The sequence below is a fragment of the Periplaneta americana genome, chromosome 10 (assembly GCF_040183065.1).
Source record: "Periplaneta americana isolate PAMFEO1 chromosome 10, P.americana_PAMFEO1_priV1, whole genome shotgun sequence".
Lineage (NCBI taxonomy): Eukaryota > Metazoa > Arthropoda > Insecta > Blattodea > Blattidae > Periplaneta > Periplaneta americana.
Window position 1 is genome coordinate 183,599,968 of NC_091126.1, and position 21,588 is coordinate 183,621,555.

At 36.0% G+C, this 21,588-nt stretch overlaps 1 protein-coding gene across 17 annotated transcripts in view; it reads right to left on the reverse strand.

Annotated features, from left to right (window-relative positions):
* Vinc (vinculin) overlaps window positions 1-21,588 on the reverse strand; it is a 299,829-nt gene that overhangs the window by 161,013 nt on the left and 117,228 nt on the right. For all 17 annotated transcript variants that reach the window (XR_011334655.1, XM_069838599.1, XM_069838600.1 and 14 more), the window contains exon 15: window positions 12,832-12,923. Coding sequence is in view for 16 of the 17 variants with exons in the window: in XM_069838599.1 (XP_069694700.1) it covers window positions 12,832-12,923 (92 nt within the window). In the remaining variant the exon portion in view is untranslated. The remainder of the gene's footprint in view (window positions 1-12,831; window positions 12,924-21,588) is intronic.

Below are 21,588 nucleotides of genomic sequence, written 5' to 3' on the forward strand. Positions count from 1 at the left end.
GAAAATTCCTGTTAACATGTGTATAATTTCCTCAGATGTGATTGAAGCAATTTTTCGGCTGATATTTTCCTTTAGTTCCTCCAGAGTGTGAGGGTTAGTCTTATAAACTCTGTCTTTTAAGTTCCCCACATAAATCACAAAGTGAATTCGAGGTTACGAGGGGCCACAACCCAGTGCTGATAAATCTATTCATGTTTCATAAGCAGTGTGTGCAGTAGAAGAATCCTGCTGAAAGAATGACTAATAGTATCAAATGTATGTCAGTTATACCAAAAAGCTCTTAATATTTCTGCTCTACATCATGCAGAATTAATAGTGCCTTCATAAAAATAGGCCCTATTATTCTGTGTGCATTCAATGTTTACATCACATAATGGAACTTCTAGCACAAGCCAGAAGTTTTCTGTACTTCAGTACTGTTTGTTTTGTGAAATGACTTAAACATGTAATTCGAACCATGTTTCACCTGAAATGATGACTGAGGATCCACTCTATTAGCAACTGTCTCCAACATCCAGCTACGAAATCGGATTCTGCATGCATATTCACACAGTAGCAACTCAAGGACCACAGTCATTTTAAAAGTTTTTAATTTAAATAGTTTAGTGGCAATTCTTGCAGAATATTTTGAAATGCTTGTTTCCTGACCAAGCCAATGGAGAGATTTTTTTTGTGTTATGTTCCAGTCATTTACTTATTTCATATAATTTTTATTCTGTAACAACTCTGTGTCTAGTAATTGGTTGTTTGTCGTTAACAGATCCTGTTTGTCGTAACTTTTAACAAGTTGGCAAACAGTATCCCTCCTAGAACAGGATTGCCAGATTATTTTCTTGCACACCTCACCACTACACTGGAAGATTTCGTTTTTACGTATGTATTGTAATGAAGTGTCTTTGTTCTAGACAATACATATTATATGTTGTGGCATAATTAACAATAAAAATATAACTTAGAATAATAACAATTTTAACAAAGGACTGAGTTAACACATCAATTCACCAACAAATTCTAAACCAAATGCACAATGAAAATTATATATAATGAAGAACTAAGCAACACATGAACTCACTAACAAACTCTAAACCAAACTGACTGGCATGACTCAGTGTCTCTCAATGTCTATTTCACTTGGAAATTACGCCTTAACTCTCACATTAAGGGCACTCTGACCATCCTGAATGCTACTAAACATTCTGCATTTCTGTATATCATATACAAGAGAGTAAGTAAATCCTCTACTAGCAACCAAGTGACAAATTACAGTATACATGACTCACTTCAGTTATCAATATGGTATTGAAGATGAAAGCAGAATATAGTTCCAAGGAATTACAGACGTTTACTTTCACCACACTGTCGAAGCACCAACGAACTAAATTACACTTCATGAGAGTTGAAATCATAATAATATTGTTTGTATCTAAACGCTTCTTGTAAAAATCAATGTTTCACAATTTTTATCACATTTCTCACATCTACCCATACCCAAGACTAATGGCTTGAACAGCAAACATTTGAAATATACAGAGAAGAATAAATTCCTATCACGTTTTAATGAATATGAATGAAAGCAGAATAGCGCACAATGTTCATTAATTGAGTATATTTAAAAAAAAGTTCTCTCGGAGCAAAACTGCATCGGAGATTAACATATACTCTTGCAATATAAAGCAGTATCTGACATATGGTGGTTCACAGTGAGTGAACACACACACACTCTGGCCCAGGCTGGTGGTAATTTTTAGCCCCAGAGTTTCTGATCGTATCCATGCACAGCCATTCTCGTCATTATATGCTGCAGCTCATATCCTCTCTGCATCATGATGAGATCGATCATCGCATCAGAGGAATAGAAAGAAGTATCCCCATATTGCGGCCTTTTTCATGTGCAGTCCTCAGAGACATGAATTATAAGCATCAGTAGATGGCAGTAAGAGTTGAATGCACAGATCCTCAAGAAAGAACTGCTCCCAAGCTAGTTCATAGGTTAAGCTGGAGGGCGTGAATTTTCGAAAGACATAGAGCCATTTTCAAAAATGTGGACTGGACTTTTTCTAAGCACTCCATCTGCTTGGCCTTTAGAAATGGTCAAATATTTTTTAGACCAGTGGTATGAAGTTGAGAAAGAATTAGATGTTAATAGCGTGTGGGAAAATATCAGAGATAGCATCAAAATTGCAGCTGAGCAGAGCATAGGTTATTATGAAACTAAGAAAAAGAAACCGTGGTTTGATGAAGATTGTTGCATGGTAGTAGAAAGAAGGAAACAGGCAAAATTGAAATTCTTACAGGATCCAGTTGAGGAGAAGAGAGATAATTATTTCAATGAAAGATGGGAAGCAAGTCGTACACTTAGGAATAAAAAGAGAGGTTACTTGAAGGAAAAACTGAATGAGGTAGAAACAAATAGTAAGAATAAAAACATTCGAGATTTATATAAGGGTATAAAGGAATTTAAGAACGGATATCAGCCAAGGGTAAACGTGATCAAGGATGAGAATGGTGACTTGCTTGCAGACTCTCCATCAATCCTAAACAGATGGAAAAACTATTTTGCGCAACTACTAAATGTACATAGGCCAAATAGAAATGATCGGGACGAAATTCAAATACAAACTGCTGAGCCATTTATACCCGAACCCACGCCTTCAGAAGTCGAAATTGTAATAGAAAATCTGAAAAAGTACAAGTCTCCAGGTATCGATCAAATTCCAGCAGAATTAATACAAGAGGGTGGGAGTGCATTATATAGCGAAATTTATAAACTTGTACTTGCTATATGGGAAAAGGAAATTGTACCAGAACAATGGAAGGAGTCCATAATTGTACCTATTTTTAAAAAGGGGGACAAAACCAACTGTGGTAACTTTCGAGGAATATCACTTTTGTTGACGTCGTACAAAATTTTGTCCAATATTCTTTTGAGAAGATTAACTCCGTACGTAGATGAAATTATTGGGGATCATCAGTGCGGTTTTCGGCATAATAGATCGACTATTGATCAGATTTTTTGTATTCGACAGATAATGGAGAAAAAATGGGAGTATAAGGGTACAGTACATCAGTTATTCATAGATTTCAAAAAGGCTTATGACTCGGTTAAGAGGGAAGTATTATATGATATTCTTATTGAATTTGGTATTCCCAAGAAACTAGTTCGATTAATTAAAATGTGTCTCAGTGAAACATACAGCAGAGTCCGTATAGGTCAGTTTCTATCTGATGCTTTTCCAATTCACTGCGGGCTAAAGCAGGGAGATGCACTATCACCTTTACTTTTTAACTTCGCTCTAGAATATGCCATTAGGAAAGTTCAGGATAACAGGCAGGGTTTGGAATTGAACGGGTTACATCAGCTTCTTGTCTATGCGGATGACGTGAATATGTTAGGAGAAAATACACAAACGATTAGGGAAAACACGGAAATTTTACTTGAAGCAAGTAGAGCGATCGGTTTGGAAGTAAATCCCGAAAAGACAAAGTATATGATTATGTCTCGTGACCAGAATATTGTACGAAATGGAAATATAAAAATTGGAGATTTATCCTTCGAAGAGGTGGAAAAATTCAAATATCTTGAGCAACAGTAACAAATATAAATGACACTCGGGAGGAAATTAAACGCAGAATAAATATGGGAAATGCGTGTTATTATTCGGTTGAGAAGCTCTTATCATCCAGTCTGCTGTCCAAAAATCTGAAAGTTAGAATTTATAAAACAGTTATATTACCGGTTCTTCTGTATGGTTGTGAAACTTGGACTCTCACTCTGAGAGAGGAACATAGGTTCAGGGTGTTTGAGAATAAGGTGCTAAGGAAAATATTTGGGGCTAAGCGGGATGAAGTTACAGGAGAATGGAGAAAGTTACACAACACAGAACTGCACGCATTGTATTCTTCACCTGACATAATTAGGAACATTAAATCCAAACGTTTGAGATGGGCAGGGCATGTAGCACGTATGGGCGAATCCAGAAATGCATATAGAGTGTTAATTGGGAGACCGGAGGGAAAAAGACCTTTAGGGAGGCCGAGACGTAGATGGGAGGATAATATTAAAATGGATTTGAGGGAGGTGGGGTATGATGATAGAGACTGGATTAATCTTGCACAGGATAGGGACCGCTGGCGGGCTTATGTGAGGGCGGCAATGAACCTTCGGGTTCCTTAAAAGCCATTTGTAAGTAAGTAAGTGGTATTCAATCTATGGTATGCATATCCCTGGGGGTGAGGGTACGCAGGGTTGTCTCAAGGGGTATGCAAGATATCTGAGTAAATGCGATAAGATAATAACTTAAAAGACCTGTGGTGTAGAGGTCAGTATGCTAGTCTCTTGTGCAGAGGGCCCGGGTTCGATTCCCAGTCGGGTTAAATTTCCTGGTTGAGATTTTTCAGAGTTTTCCCTCAACCATGAGGCAAATGCCAGGAAATTCGGTCCACAACATCTCTGAATATCACTGGCCCCATTCATCACCGAAATCATATTCATAACAAATCAGAAATACATATACAGTAGCCAAAAGATTAACTCGTGATATGACCAAAATGTTAAAGCGAATATAAATAACAGCGAGAAAAAAAAACTTAAAAGTATTTTTGGAGTGTATAAGAAAATCGGCCATGGCCAGACACCACATGAAAGCAAGTCTCAGTTTCAGGGCAGGATTGGTTAGACTATCACCACTCTTTGTCCCTACTTAGAGTTCAGCTGGATTGAAGTGGTGGAATGGGATAAGGTTGTTTTGGAAGGAACTTTAAATGGGGACAAGGATTGTTAATGACAATAAAATCATTGTAAGGGAAGAATACGACGAAAAACGATGGGTCTTCTTTCCTGGAAGATTGTAAATACTCACCCCTTTTCACATGTAAAGCCATCCTCTTACAGGACGACAAAAGGCGATCCTAAATTGCCGAATGTAGGTAGGGGTGCAACCCATGTTCCAGTAGCTTTTAAATTTTATTGCTAAACTGGCTTCATAGATTTTGGACTTCAATTCCGACCCTGGTCGCATGATTATGAAAATTACGTGGTGTCTGCTTCAGACAAGAAGAGTGACAGAATAATGATTATTCCAGTGGACTCGTCATCTGAAGATTTCAGTGAGGATTAGAGCTGGTTCTTAACACAGGTATGTAGATACTGCTAAACTTTACTTCTTAGTTGTCAAACCATTGTAGTGTATAGGAAAAGACTGCAGTTTGACAACATTGACTTTTTCCCTTACACTAGGGTGGTATGAGGGAAGGCCATTTTCTGCCATCGGCTATGTACTTAAATTGGTAACTGTTCATGGACAGTTCACATCAGTTTCCGAATGACTGCCATACTTGAGAGTCATGTTTTTCATTTTTTGTGTGATTGTTTATTGTTACTATGGATAAATTTGTTATAAAAAGCAAATGCGAAGTTGAAGATAGTGATAGCGATAATTCACAACAAACTAGCTGTGTGACAATGCCTAAACCAACAGGTGATATCAGTACCAGTAAAGTTGATACCAGTACTGATTTTGCACAACTTAAAATAGCAACAAATATTACAATGCACACTAAAGTGAAGTGTCAATACTATGAAGAATCCTACATTAAATATGGATTTATTTTAAATATGAGTGATCCACCTCTTCCACTGTGTGTAACATGCTGCCAAACGCTTTCACACAACAGCATGAAACCATCTTTACTACAGCCTCATTTACTGACAAAACATGGTGAGTTTAAAAATAAGTCAGTTGATTTAAAAAAAAAAGACAGATTTTGTAATAAAAAATCTAACTGCAATTCACAATTATGCTCAATCGCCAAGGGTAGCTGTAGAGACATCATATGAACTAACACTGCTAGCGCCAAAAACAGAAAATCACATACATCTGTGGAATCTCTCATTATTCCTGAAGCGCTAATTATAGCTGATAAAATGATAAATTCTAAGTCTATAAATGCTATAAAAATGATCCCAAGTCCTGATACGACTGTAAATCACAGAAATCATGAATTGGCAAAAGATGATGCTGAACAGCTTGTAGAAAAAATTAAATTTGAGAGAAGATTTTCCATCCAAAATGACGAGTCTATGGATATTGCAAATGATGCACATGTGATTATTTATGTCTGTTATTATGATACCGAAAAAGGTATTACTGACGATATTCTTGGGTGCAAAAAAATGTCTGGGCATACAACAGAAGAAATATTTCACACACTTAACAATTTCATAAAAATTGATTTAGGTCTCGAGTGGAAATGGTGTGTCAGTATATATATGGATGTGGCAGCTGCATTTTGCGTATTTGTAAAGTTAATCCTGATATCAGCTGGCAACATTGTATGATCCATAAACAAAGTTTGGTTGCTAAGAAAATGACTCCGAGTTACATGAAACCTTGAACTCTGCCGTCAAAGTGGTAAATGTCATAAAGTCACTGGCATTAAATTCCAGTCTCTCTAAAATCATGTGAAGAAATGGGATCAGAACACACACAACTACTATTGGATACTGAGGTGCGATGTTTGTCATGGGGACGAATATTTACCCACCTGTTTGAATTATGACAAGAAGTAATGTGTTTTCTTTCATAAATGAATTCTGATTGGGTAAAATATTTAAAAAGTGATGACTGGCTTTGTTAATTGGCTTCCTTGGCAAACATATTCAGCAAGCTTAATGTGCTCAATCTCCAACTACAGGGGTTTGATAAACATAATTATATTCGGACAAGATCAAAGGTTTCTACTGTAAAGTTCTGCTTTGGCTGAAATGTCTCAAGGATGGAAATGTTACAGTATTTCACACTCTCCATGAATTCAGTGAACAATATGAACCATAAAGATTAACACATTAAAGAAGTTAGAAATTTAATCAGTAATATGAAGTAGCTATTAGTGATACTGTCGTTGAAATCATGAAATGTAATTTGAACAGCCTTGGTGAATCATTTCTCAAATACTTTACACACTGAGAAGGAAGACAAAACACATGATTAGGTGACAAATCCTTTCGACACCAAAATATTCAAGTCCTCTGAACTTCCACTCAAACTGAAGGATGATTTAATTGAAATTTTTACAGACGTTCGTTGCAATCAATTTTTTAAAATTGGGGACTTTTGGACTTCAGCACGCAAAGAATTCCAAGAACTGAGTGATACTGCAATATCAAAACTTTTTCCATTTCCGTCAACGTATTTGTGTGAATAAGGCTTCTCAGCTCTGACATCAATAAAACCAAACACAGGAATCACATGAATCCATAACCCAATCTCATCCTTTCACTCACCAGCCTTCGTCAATGCATAGAGCTTCTAGCTTCAAAGAAACAAGCCCATCCATCCCACTGACTAGGTATGTAAAAATGCTTACTTACTTACTGGCTTTTAAGGAACCCGGAGGTTCATTGCCACCCTCACATAAGCCCGCCACTGGTCCCTATCCTGAGATAGATTAATCCATTCTCTACTATCATATCCCACCTCACTCAAATCCATTTTAATACAGTAGCGTGCAAATTAATCCGAACAACGTAATTACTTATGCAAAAACACTCAAACGGGATAAAAAAAAGGATCTAAGACATACTTCAGTAATCTATGTGGCCTCCCTTGTTCCTAGTAACAGCTCTGAGACGATTTGGCATGGATTCCACTAATTTCCCACAAATATTCTTCATTTCTTCATCACAAAACCACACACCAATGAGGGCAGAAATCATCTTCCCCTTTGTAGAACAATCCATTTTTTGCATTCTTCTTTTGCAAATTGACCACAAGTTCTCAATGGGGTTGATGTCGAGTGAGTTGCCTGGCCAGGGGAGTACCTGAATATTCTTCTTGTTGAAGAATTCTGTAGTTTTTCGAGATGTATGGCATGGTGCCAGGTCTTGTTGGAACACACCTCTGCCATCCAGAAATGATTTTTGCAGCTGGGGTACGATTCTGGTTTCCAATAAGTGAAAATATTTGTCAGAATTCATCATTCCCTTGATAGGTATTAATGCTCCAGGCCCTTCATGTGTAAAACAACCCCAAAACATTACTTTAGGGGGTTATTTGGGTGCTTGTTGGAGATGAGCTGCTGTTACTTTTTCGGATCCTTTCCGTACATAAGAAACACGGTGGCCGTGGACCTCGAAATGAGACTCATCAGAAAAAAGTACATTCTTCCAGTCATTCATTGTCCAGTGTTGATGTAATTTTGCCCACATTAAGCGTTTTTTGCACATAACAGGGGTTAGCAGTTGCTTCTTAATAGGCTTACGAGCCCATCGCCCAGCTTCCAAAAGCCTACGCCGCACTGTTGTGATGTGAATATTCGCCCCAGTGGTAGCCATTAACTCGCAGGTTAAGTCGACAGCAGTTAGTCTAGGATTTAATTTACTTTTCCTGACAATTAAACGAACATCTGCAGGTGAAGTCTTTCTTTTCCGGCCACAGTTTCCTTTTTTCTGGGGTGTGATGGATCCAGTCTCCCTGTATCGTTTTATGATCGAATTAACAGTAGCCAAACCGATGTGACATTCTGCAGCAATTTGCTTCTGTGTCATAGAAGAATGCTCTGCTAATGTTATAATTTTAGACCGTTTTCGTGGAGTTGTATCCATTTGTGAAGACGATAGAATGTACACACAATTGCAGTATTAATTCTTCAACACAACTGAAATGTTTATAAGTACAAAACGACAGGCAAAATGTCACATATTATAAAAAAAATAATGACAGACCTTCAAAAATGGAATTACACGTACTACAGATGTCAATTAAAGCGGTATGAGCAGCTGTGAGGCCAACAATGACAGAAAATGTAAAAATATGTCGTGTTCGGATTAATTTGTATGCTACTATATTATCTTCCCACCTACGTCTCGGCCTCCTTAAAGGTCTTTTTACCTCTGGCCTCCCAACTAACACTCCATATGCATTTCTGGATTCGCCCATACGTGCTACATGCCCTGTCCATCTCAAATGTCTGGATTTAATGTTCCTAATTATGTCAGGTGAAGAATACAATGCGTGCAGTTCTGTGTTGTGCAACTTTCTCCATTCTCCTGTAACTTCATCCCTCTTTGCCCCAAATATTTTCCTAAGCACCTTATTCTCAAACACCCTTAACCTATGTTCCTCTCTCAAAGTGAGAGTCCAAGTTTCACAACCATAAAGAACAACCGGTAATATAACTGTTTTATAAATTCTAACTTTCACATTTTTTGACAGCAGACTGGATGATAAAAGCTTCTCAACCGAATAATAACAGGCATTTCCCATATTTATTCTGTGTTTAATTTCCTCCCGAGTATCATTTATATTTGTTACTGTTGCTCCAAGATATTTGAACTTCTCCACCTCATAAAAAGATAAATTTCCAATTTTTATATTTCCATTTCGTACAATATTCTGGTCACGAGACATAATCATATACTGTCTTTTCTGGATTTACTTCCAAACCTATCTCTTTACTTGCTTCCAGTAAAATTCCCGTGTCTTCCCTAATTGTTTGTGGATTTTCTCCTAACATATTCACGTCATCCGCATAGACAAGCAGCTGATGTAACCCGTTCAATTCCAAACCCACTCTGTTATCTTGGACTTTCCTAATGGCATACTCTAGAGCAAAGTAAAAATGCTGGCATATTTAATTATACTTGATGACAATTATTGCAGTTAGCGTATTTTCTTTTAGAATATTAACTTTTGTTTTTTCTTAAATTTAAATTATGGTTTATTTAACGACACTCGCAACTGCAGAGGTTATATCAGTGTTGCTGGTGTGCTGGAATTTTGTCCCGCAGGAGTTCTTTTACATGCCAGTAAATGTACTGACATGAGCCTGTCACATTTAAACACACTTAAATGCCATCGACCTTGGCTGGAATTGAACCAGCAACCTCGAGCATGGAAGGCCAGCGCTATACCAACTATGCTACCGAGGGCAACTTTGTTTTTTTTTTGTTGTTTTTTCTTACTTCAATAACATTTTAAATAATTCATCTCATTATGTATACAACTTATGATATTTTTTTAGCATCTTCTTCATTTACCCAATTCAGGAAATAATGTCTTCACTGATTGAAGCTATGGTTTGTTGGTGTATGGAAAAGTCTCATTATATTATTAGTATTGTTACTGCATCAATAACGACTGCATGTATAATAATTATAATCATTTATTTTACATACACAAATCATAGTCTTTTGTTATTTCTTACATAATTATTGCATTGTCGATTGAGGGTACGCAGAACAAGAAAGTATTCTGGTGGTACACCAGCAAAAAAGATTGAATACCACTGCTCTAACCCATAGGAAACCACTGGAATAAATTTTATCTCAAACATTATCATTGCTGTTGTTAGAGACAATCTGTTCAGCTGTCTGATGCTGCTCATTGCACGTTTCCTGTAGTTTGCAGCATCACACCAAGATAAGTGTGTTACAGCTTTCAGCTGCTGAAGATTGCTCTTCTCTCTCCTTCTTTGAAGGTCATTGACACCATCTTTTCGTCATTCAGTTGTAGTTCGTTGTTTGTTACCCACATTGTTAGCCAGTCTATATAGCTCTGTAGTTCCTTCTGAAGCCAGCAACATGTCATCAACATATGTAGTAGCACAACTCTATCCGATTTCACTATTTCAATGACATCCGCAGTTGCAACAATGATCAGAAGGGGACTCAGTGGGCCACCGAGCAGCAGCAGATCTATTTCTACTGGCAGAGTTAAGGCCATAAAGCCTTCTCTTCCACTCAATCAGTATTAGAACAATAGCAATACAATAGCAGAAATACAGGAACAATATATAATTAATAATAATAATAATAACAATCATAATAATAATAATGTTAATAATAATAAAATTAAAACAAGTTTAGTTGCAAATATTTAATGCAATGTGTTCCACTGTATTTATTTTTATTTATTTTTTTGTTTATTTTTATTGTGTAATCATGTAAATCGTGTTTATTTATCACTTAACACCAGTATGTATCCCACTGTGTTGTTTTTTATTATTAATCTATTTTTTTATTGTGTACATTTTATTCAATTGTTGGTTTCTGGTTTAATTATGTGAATCCTACTTGTAATCTAATACTAATATGTGTACTAATGTGTTAATTTTTATTTTTACTGTGTACATTTTTTATTGAATTATCGGCTTCTGTTTTTATGTGATTCATATTTGATTCTAAAAACATTAATATGTATTCCACTATGTTTATTTTTATTTTATGAGGTAAATTTTATGTAACTACCTCTTTCGATCTCATTATGTACCTAAATTGTATCAGTATGTAATTACTTAATTCCGATCCAGTTGTATGTTCAACTATGTAAGCAAGTTTTTAATCCTGGTTGAGTGTAAGAGAAGGCCTTACGGCATTAACTCTGCCAGGTTAAATAAAGCCGTTATTATTATTATTATTATTATTATTATTATTATCTTGATAAACTAGCCAAAAATTATGGACAAGAAATTTTATTGCACAAAACCAAAGTGCTTGACTATTAGCATCGAGCATTACTGGCACTATGTTCACTTCAAGTTTGTCAGAGTATGGCAAAGTACGATATTGACCTATGTTCACTCTGCGAAGAAGGCATGTCGTGTTTGTTCCACGTTTTTATAAAAATATTCGCTGTCCTCCACTCCTACCTCTTCATGTTTGAACCGCTTAAGGATTTTAGTACAGATTTCGTGATTAGTTTTTCATACGAAATAAGACACATTTGCCTCTCTCATGTTCGACCACTGCAGGACACTATTACTTGCAAAGGGAAGGAACCGATACCCAGCAAACTATGCCCAAATATCAAATTATTAGAAAGATTGAGCAATTTTGATTATCTTGTACAATCATTATCACTTACATATGACCTCGACATGACCAATAAAATTCCTAAATACATAAAAACCTTACTTACTTACAAATAGCTTTTAAGGAGGCTCATTGCTGCCCTCACATAAGACCGCCATCAGTTCCTATCATGAGCAAGATTAATACAGTCCCTAGCATCATAACTCCCTCAAATCCATTTTAATATTATCCTCTCATCTATGTCTCGGCCTCCCCAAATGCCTTTTTCCCTCAGGTCTTCAAACTAACACTCTATATGTATTTCCGGATTCACTCATATGTGCTACATGCTCTGCTCATCTCAAATGTCTGGATTTAAAGTCCCCAATTATGTTAGGTGAAGCAATGCGGCAGTTCTGCATTGTGTAACTTTCTTCATTATCCTGTAACTTTATCCCTCTTAGCCCCAAATATTTTCCTAAACACCTTACAAAAACCTTAAGCACTATAAATTAATTTATGAAACTATCACTAGTTCAAAAGTACACATGAAACAAAATTTATAAAAATCTTGCAAAACCAATTCTGTCTTATAGATGTGCGGCATGGACAATTAGAACACCACACGCCTGAAGAATAACAGTGCATAGACGAAATTCAAGAGGCATACAATACTGTAGGAGTAACAACACGGATCACAAACAGAATTCAGAAATTCTAAAAAACTTGAAATAGAATCAACAATATGCAAGGAGAGAATGGGAAAGACATGTTAGAAGAATGGATAGAGAACACATCCCTAAACAAATCCTACATATCTCATGGAATAAGTGAAGAGAAGGACCGCTGGGTATAATACATGTTTTGATGATGATTTTATATACAGTTTCATATTTCATCATTACTATCATTTTTATTATCAATGTCACTGGCCCTTTTCTGTTTTAAATACTTCTTTGAACTTCACAAAAGCATCAGCATTACAAATTCCTCTCTCTATCCTATACATAATATTAAAAATACTCATAAAAAGTTTCACTTACAGTTCTGTTTGATTCACGCCATCTAGATACTGCAACAGAGTCTTGAGTATTGATTGCAACTGCCTTCGCATCCTGTACCATCGGTGTCACACCTAAGATCAGTGAATAGAATTATTTCGGACCCATTAAAAAGAGAGAGAGAGGGAGGGGGATGGGGAGAGAGAGAGAGAGAGTGGTGAGTGTGTGTGTGTGTGTGTGTGTGTGTGTGTGTGTGTGTGTGTGTGTGTGTGGTGTGTGTGTGTACGTACATAAGTTTCTATATAGCTTTTGCATGTAGTCTGAAACTGGACAAGAAACGAATTATAAATGTGTAAATAATACATTCATATTATTCTACTTATAATCATTTTTCCTTTACTAAAGACATGTATAAATAAATTCAATGTTCTAGAGTCAAAATGAAATTGTAAATATGAAAGAGATGTCTTTGTTAACATTAACTGAAAAAACATATACACATTCAATTGCAACAATGATTATTATGATGACGATGATGATGACGAAATTTCTACATTAATGCCCAGTTTCTCGAACGTGAGACAGCCCTATCAGTTTGACAAGTCGTCTGCTAACTTATAGGTCTCTCAACAAGGAGTTATTCATTCTGTAATTTGAGGATGCATGTGCATGTAGCACATATAGGCAAATCCAGAAGTGCATACAGAGTGTTAGTTGGAAGGCTGCAGGGAAAAATACCTTTGGAGAAGCCGAGACGTAGATGGGAGGATAATATAAAAATGGATTTGAGGGAGGTGAGATATGATGATAGAGAGTGGATTAATCTTGCACAGGACAGGAAATAATGGCAGACTTATGTGAAATGAACCTGCGGGTTCCTTAAAAGCCATAAGTGTTATTCTTATTCTATTATTATTATTATTATTATTATTATTACTATTATTCAATAGTTCCCGTGGGAATAATCTGTGGAATGCAGTTTATAAAATGGCAGCTAGTAAACTTCAATTAGTCTGTCAACAATTCGGAAATCCAATGGAGAATATATTGCGGACATAAAGGACACCATGGTGTACATGTTAGACTACTTTATTTCAGACATCGACAATAATGATATTGAATACCATCAGAGCTTAAGAAAGGAAGAACTGGAACTCCCGGAAGTAGAGGATGACAGACTGTTTACCCAGCAAGAAATCTTCAATGCTAGTAAAACACCTGGTCAAGACAGAATAACGAATAATACAGTACCTGGCCACATTATTATAATCACTCACATTTTTACTATACTTTACATATTACTTCCTCATTTGAATTCTGGTTTCCTTTCTTAAGCAGAATTCACATTACATATTGAATTTTTAAACAGTATTAAGTAAAATTACAATTACAACAATGTTAATTCAAGAAATATTGATAAATAACCAACCACACCTCATTTTTACAGAAATTTCAGTATTTCGTACGACCTCCTTTGGCTTTAATTACAGCTTCAATTCTCTTTGGCATGCTTACATTACACTTCAGTATTATTTCCTGGATCCTCTCATTGTGATTCCAAACGTGTATCAGCCTTTCAATAAGTCGAACTCTGGTAGTAATAAATTATTTTGTCATCTCCCTCTTTACGAGCGCCCAGACGTTATCAATGGGATTCAAGTCCGGTGAGTTTCCTGGCCATGGTAAAAGTGGAATGTTTCTGGAAGCCAGAAACGTTTTGACTCTCCTAGCAGTATGGCAAGGTGCACCATCTTGCATAAAAATACATTTCTCCCCATTTGGGAACTATTCATTCAGCTGAGGGATAAGCCTGTTTTCCAATACCTGGATATATTATCTTGTTTCATTGTTCCCTGAACAATGTAGAGTCGTCCTGAACCTTTGCCTGATATCACAGACCATATCATGACTGATATTGGGTGTTTAACTGTGTTAACCAGGCATCCAGGAGCAAAATTTTCTCCCTTTCGTTGATGAACAAACATTGCTTTGTCCATCAAACACTGAAAGGTTGATTCATCGGAGAAGCAAACCTGAAAATTGTCAAAGAAACTGATAAAAACTTTAAATTTTGTCTTTAAGTATTAAATAGTTCATTACTGGTTAATACTGAAGTGTAATGTAAGCATGCCAAAGAGAATTGAAGCTGTAATTAAAGCCAAAGGAGGTCGTACGAAATACTGAAATTTCTGTAAAAATGAGGTGTGGTTGGTTATTTATCAATATTTCTTGAATTAACATTGTTGTAATTGTAATTTTACTTAATACTGTTTAAAAATTCAATATGTAATGTGAATTCTGCTTAAGAAAGGAAACCAGAATTCAAATGAGGAAGTAATATGTAAAGTATAGTAAAAATGTGAGTGATTATAATAATGTGGCCAGGTACTGTATACTGCTGAGGGTTTGGCACTAGTTGTCTCTTCACTGGCTGCAAAATTAAAATTGTGGGCTGTGATCAACAACTTCTTGACAATTTTCAACAAAAATAGAGACATTTCATGAAATAAAAATTGAACAAGATGTACAGAGCACATTTCATATGGAAAATAAAAGAGTTCTTTGAAGAAGCAAGTGTTTTTAACACAGAGTCAGAATAATGTCTGCAAAACCCAGGATATTCAATGTCAGTTAGTGTCTGTCATGTACCCAAAGGAAATTCCTGTGTGAAAACACATCCCAGTGACATCCTGTGTCGTGGAAAAGATATTTTCTGCATACAAGCATATTACATCTGACAAGCAGAAATCGATGACCCCAGAAGAAAACAGTGATATGTGCGTAATTATATATCGTACAACAAAGTACAACTAATCCATAAATACCTATGCTATTACATTGTAAACGTGATAAACGTTGCTAAAGAAAATATTTATTTTATCTACATATTATATATTTTTTTTTTATGAATGTGCATATTCAATTACATATATCACTGCACTTTACTACATATTTAGCTATATGATATGACATAAAAGTCCCAGCTCTAATTCTTCTTCTTCTTTTCACCTTCAGCATCATCGTCCTCCTTGGCATCATCATCATCATGATCATCATCATCACCATCATCATTATGCCTTTTTTCCAGGCAGTATGGTCTGGTACATGTACCAGTAAACTTTCGGAATTTTGAGTTTCCCGAAACATATTTACATATTTTTTAAGGTTGGTATTATACTGTCAAAGCTCTTTGATAAAGATCTTTTATAAAATATATGACAGTGTAATGGTTTTTTTTTATAAAAGTTTCTTTGATAAAAGATCTTTTATAAAATGTAAGTGCACCTTGTTATCTTTTATAAAAGATGTCTAGCTTGAAACCAATATGGTAGAACGTAGAATATGAAGCAAATGAAATGTTATAAAACACAAAACACAGACTACAAAAACAGAAATAAAAGACGAGAAATGTACATAAAAATAGCAGAGACTATAACTGCTGTGCAGGAAGGATGCACAGATTTAGACAAACTGAAGATTATAGAATATAAAATAAAATAAAGTAAAATAATTTATATAACTTTTTAAGTCCTCGCATTATACCTCTTTTGTTTTAGTTTGTTCTGATAGATTATGTCTTGCAATCCATGCTTTAAACAGAGGTTTCCTTTTCAGCAATATGCATATTGTAATATTTTGAACTAATTGTACCTAAACATGAATACTGCTCTTCATTCATTTTTGCATATTTGGTATCAAAAAAAGATTTTATTTTATTTAACTATAAATGGAGGCTGAGGATTTTTTCCCCTAATTTTAGGTTATTTTTAATAAAATATTTTATACATTGTAATATGCTCAAAATTTTTCCTTTTATCACAGATCTTTGATAAAATATTTTATCATATTCCTTGTCAAAGAATTTTGATTGTGTAATACCGGCCTAAGCAACTGTAAACTAAAATTACCATAACTACATAAGTTTATGCCAAATTACATTTTCATGTAATCTTGTACTGCCATTTTCTGCTGTTAAGACCATAGCTCGAAGCTCGCGACATTTCTCTGTAGGTAAGGAAAACTAATGAATAGAACTGATAGCTGAGTATTCTCTTTCGAGCGGATGTCATCAGAAACTAAACCTCCTGTGTGTGATTTGGCTCTACTTACTTGCTGTGACTTAAACATTTTATAAAGAAGGTGAATGAAGTGGACACATTTCATGAAAGTTATACACTATAAAAAATTAAAATTTGCAAAAGTGAATCAAGCAAAAGTAAATTCATTTAGAATGGATACTGCAAAAAAAAAACCTTGCAAATATCTGTGATATTCGTGTGAAAACAGAATAAATCAAACACGTTGCTCCTACAGCAGTGAATAAAAAAGTGTAAAAGATTCTGTCTGACTGTTGGGCTTTCAATAAAATGCCCGACTTTTGCGACAAAGTATGGGTGGTTGTTGTTGAAAAATATGTAAGGAAGTAGCAAGTATGGGACCAGAAATAAATAAGCAAGATATGAATATTTCAAAGGAATGGGCAAATATTCTAATTTCTCATTTTGGTGGCAGTCAAAGGAGCAAATAACTTCACTGCTTTTCTGTTTGCGTGCATTGGTTGTGCTTTCGCATGGAGTGTAGCTAGTGGATCAGAGACCAACTAAACATACCTTTGTGTTGTATTTCCTCTAGCTTTGACTGATTTACGTTTATTGTAATATTCATTGGATACCCTTGCGGTGGCTGAGTAGTCAGATCTTCAGCCTGTCATGCAGGCTGTCAGATGACAGGCTGTCAGGGTTCGAGTCCTGGTGAAGCCTGGGGTTTTTCATTGAAAAATCACACTTGTGGAGGAAAAAGTTCAGTTGGGGTTTATCTCAGTCTCCTCTCATTTCCCCAAATCGTATATATATCTATCTACATTCCATCATCATTCCCAAACACCGGCTGGAAGGGGCTAGCCTAAGGGCAAGTGAGATTGCCCATTCGAAATCTGAGTAAGTAGCGAACCTTAGTGTAGTCAGTGTGGGTTTCAGAATGTGCCTAGCTCGAGGGTTAGCACAATATATCCTTCAAAGGTCGCAGTGCTGTGTCATAGTGTCCACCCCCGAAAATCCATTCCATTCCAATATCCATTGGAAATGTGACAACGGGTATTAAATCAAATTTGGACATTATTTCCAATAATGATATGACAAATAACTTTTACTTCCAAAACATGTAAATAATTAAAATCCACATTTTGTGTAGTGTATCAGAACACTGTTGTCGAATGAGGGATGGCATGTTTGGCACTCACTTTTCCATATGTAGCTCCAGTATTTTTAACGTCTCTGCTAGAACCAGGAAGCCTTCACCATCAACTGTCCCAAATGACCTCAAATCCCATGCGCAGTTATCAACTGCGATGGTATGGGTAAACATTTCCCACAGTCACTTCCAGTTTTGTGATTTGCAGTGTGTAGGTGACGGGAAATATATGTGGTACCAGTCAAAGCCATTGCATGAGCATACAGTTCCCCACATACCGGACAACATACAAAATTAAATTATTTTCCACTGCTGTCAAACACAGATTTAAAAACTGTCCCAATGATACTTTCTTAATTTCCATCCGACTCTGCTGTTTTTAAACTCTCTAGCAACAATTTTATTCTTCACTACTTTTCTCTACAGAGACTGTATTTTAGAATGTATGCTTTCACACCTGGCATCTGTGATGAAGGTAGACCATGGCATCTCAGCCCAGAAATCCTTCATCACAGAGACTGTATTTTCTTTGCACCATTATTTGGACTCATCTTGGAAAACAAAAATCAAAAACTAAAAAAAAAAAACATTTGAAACAGTAGCTGATTGTTGATTGAAATGCACATGCAAGCACAAGCCCACGCAAACTCAATTAGTGAGTAATTGATAAAAGAGGAGACTTGGGCTCGATGTCTTGATACCAGCCCACTGCACAAAACCACTTAGCAAGCAGCCCAGCACGAACCATCAGTGACGTCACGGGCTTGCTCCGTCCTATACTGAGAAGTTCTGTGCAGAAGCAGCCCATTGGCTGGGCCAGTGTGCAGGTATCTGATGTACAGTAGCATCTCCCAAATGAAACTAGCATTCACACCATTAAGAGCTTCTCTACATTTAAAGACCATGAGAACACTGATGTTCATGAAGCTGGTTGGTCCTCCTATACATGTTTTTCAACCTTTACCATATGTCAGTTCCTGGTACCTGAAAGGCATGCATCTAGCAAAAGAGATGGAAAGAAAGCAACGGGAACTCGATGCTGCTAGCACAAGCATGATGAGCCCAATTTAAAAACTATTTTAACATAGAAGGTATGAATTAGATCTGTCATCATGGCTTTTATTGTATAATGGAATGGAGTGACACAGTAACACAATTTTTTTTCTAGGAAAAAAAAAAAAAAAAAAAGAGAACAAAAATGATGGTGAAGACAATAATAATAATAATAATAATAATAATAATAATAATAATAATAATAATAATAATAATTGTGTGGTTTCGTAACAAGCTGTTTTTACGGTGATGGGTTGTTAGCCCTTCGTCCAACCCACAAGCTGGAGTAGATGAAATTAATGGGGATCATCAGTGCGGTTTTAGGTGTAACACATCGACTATTGATCAGATTTTTTGTTTTCGACATATATTGGAGTAAAAATGGTAGTATAAGGGTACAATACATCAGTTATTTATAGATTTCAAAAAGGCATATGACTCAATTAAGAGAGAAGTTTTATATAATATTCTTATTGAATTTGGTATTTCCAAGAAACTAGTTCGACTAATTAAAATGTATCTCAGTGAAATGTACAGCAGAGTTCGTATAGACCAGTTTATGCCTGATGCTTTTCCAATTCACTGTGGGCTAAAGCAAGGAGATGCACTATCACCTTTACTTTTTAACTTCGCTCTAGAATATGCCATTAGGAGAGTTCAGGATAACAGAGAAGGTTTGAAATTGAATGGATTACATCAGCTTCTTGCCTGTGTGGATGACGTGAATATGTTAGGAGAAAATCCAAAAACGATTAGGGAAAACACGGAAATTTTACTTGAAGCAAATAAAGCGATAGGTTTGAAAGTAAATCCCGAAAAGACCAAGTATTTGATTATGTCTCGTGACTAGAACATAGTATGAAATGGAAATATAAAAATTGGAAATATATCCTTTGAAAAGGTGATGCACTATCACCTTTACTTTTTAACTTCGCTCTAGAATATGCCATTAGGAGAGTTCAGGATAACAGAGAAGGTTTGAAATTGAATGGATTACATCAGCTTCTTGCCTGTGTGGATGACGTGAATATGTTAGGAGAAAATCCAAAAACGATTAGGGAAAACACGGAAATTTTACTTGAAGCAAATAAAGCAATAGGTTTGAAAGTAAATCCCGAAAAGACCAAGTATTTGATTATGTCTCGTGACTAGAACATAGTATGAAATGGAAATATAAAAATTGGAAATATATCCTTTGAAAAGGTGGAAAAGTTCAAATATCTTGAAGCAACAGTAACAAATATAATTGACACTTGGGAGGAAATTAAACACAGAATATATATGGGAAATGCCTGTTATTATTCGGTTGAGAAGCTTTTGTCATCCAGTCTGCTCTGAAAAAATCTGAAAGTTATAATTTATAAAACAGTTATATTACCAGTTGTTCTATATGACTGTGAAACTTGGACTCTCACTTTGATAGAGGAATAGAGATTAAGCGTGTTTGAGAATAAGGTTCTTAGGAAAATATTTGGGGCTAAGAGAGATGAAGTTACAGGAGAATGGAGAAAGTTACACAATGCAGAATTGCACGCATTGTATTCTTCACCTAACATAATTAGGAACATTAAATCCAGATATTTGAGATGGGCTGGCCATGTAGAATGTACGAGCAAATCCAGAAATGCATATAGAGTGTTAGTTGGCAGACCAGAGGGAAAAAGACTTTTGGGGAGGCCAAGACGTAGATGGGAGGATAATATTAAAATGGATTTGAGGGATGCCGGATATGATGATAGAGACTGGATTAATCTTGCACAGGATAGGGGCTGATGGCAAACTTATGTGAGGGTGGCAACGAACCTGCAGGTTCCTTAAAAACTGTAAGTAATAATAATAATATGATAAAAATAATGATAAAAATAATAATAATAATAATAATAATAATAATAATAATAATAACCACAATAACATGGAGTGTTGTTTCTGATCTCTGGAAACGATTTTGAATGATGTCATATATGTCAGGAGTCTCACAACAGTTGAACTGTTGCGAGAGGTGACAGACCAGAAGTGAGTGATCTCATAGTCAGATTGCATGGTGTCATGCAGCAGCAATGCCCAAGAAACTCGAGCCTTTTTTGGGAGGAGTACATTACGATCCTTTCCAATGCGAAATAGTTACGTGAAAATCATAGGAGCCTGCAAAAAACGTGGTTTCATTATTTCCAAGAAAGGCATCTTCTGTGTACTTATTAAGGCTGACAAAGCTCGGATGAGATTAATTCCAGATGGGAAAAAGCAAGTAAATCCACCCTCTGCCACAAGCTGCACCTCCCTGAGATGATACAAATTAATTCCATCCGAGCTTTACAAGTCTTAAGTACACAGAAGATCTCTTTCTTGCAAATAATGAAACCACGTTTTTTGCAGGGTTTTATTATTTTCACTTAACTGTACTTGACATCGGAAAGGGCCGTAATGTACCCCTCTCAAAAAGACTCGATTTCCTTGGGTATTGCTGCTGTGAGACACCATGCACTCTGACTATGAAATCACTCACTACTGATCTGTCACCTCTCACTACAGTTCAGCTGTCGTGTGACTCCTGACGCA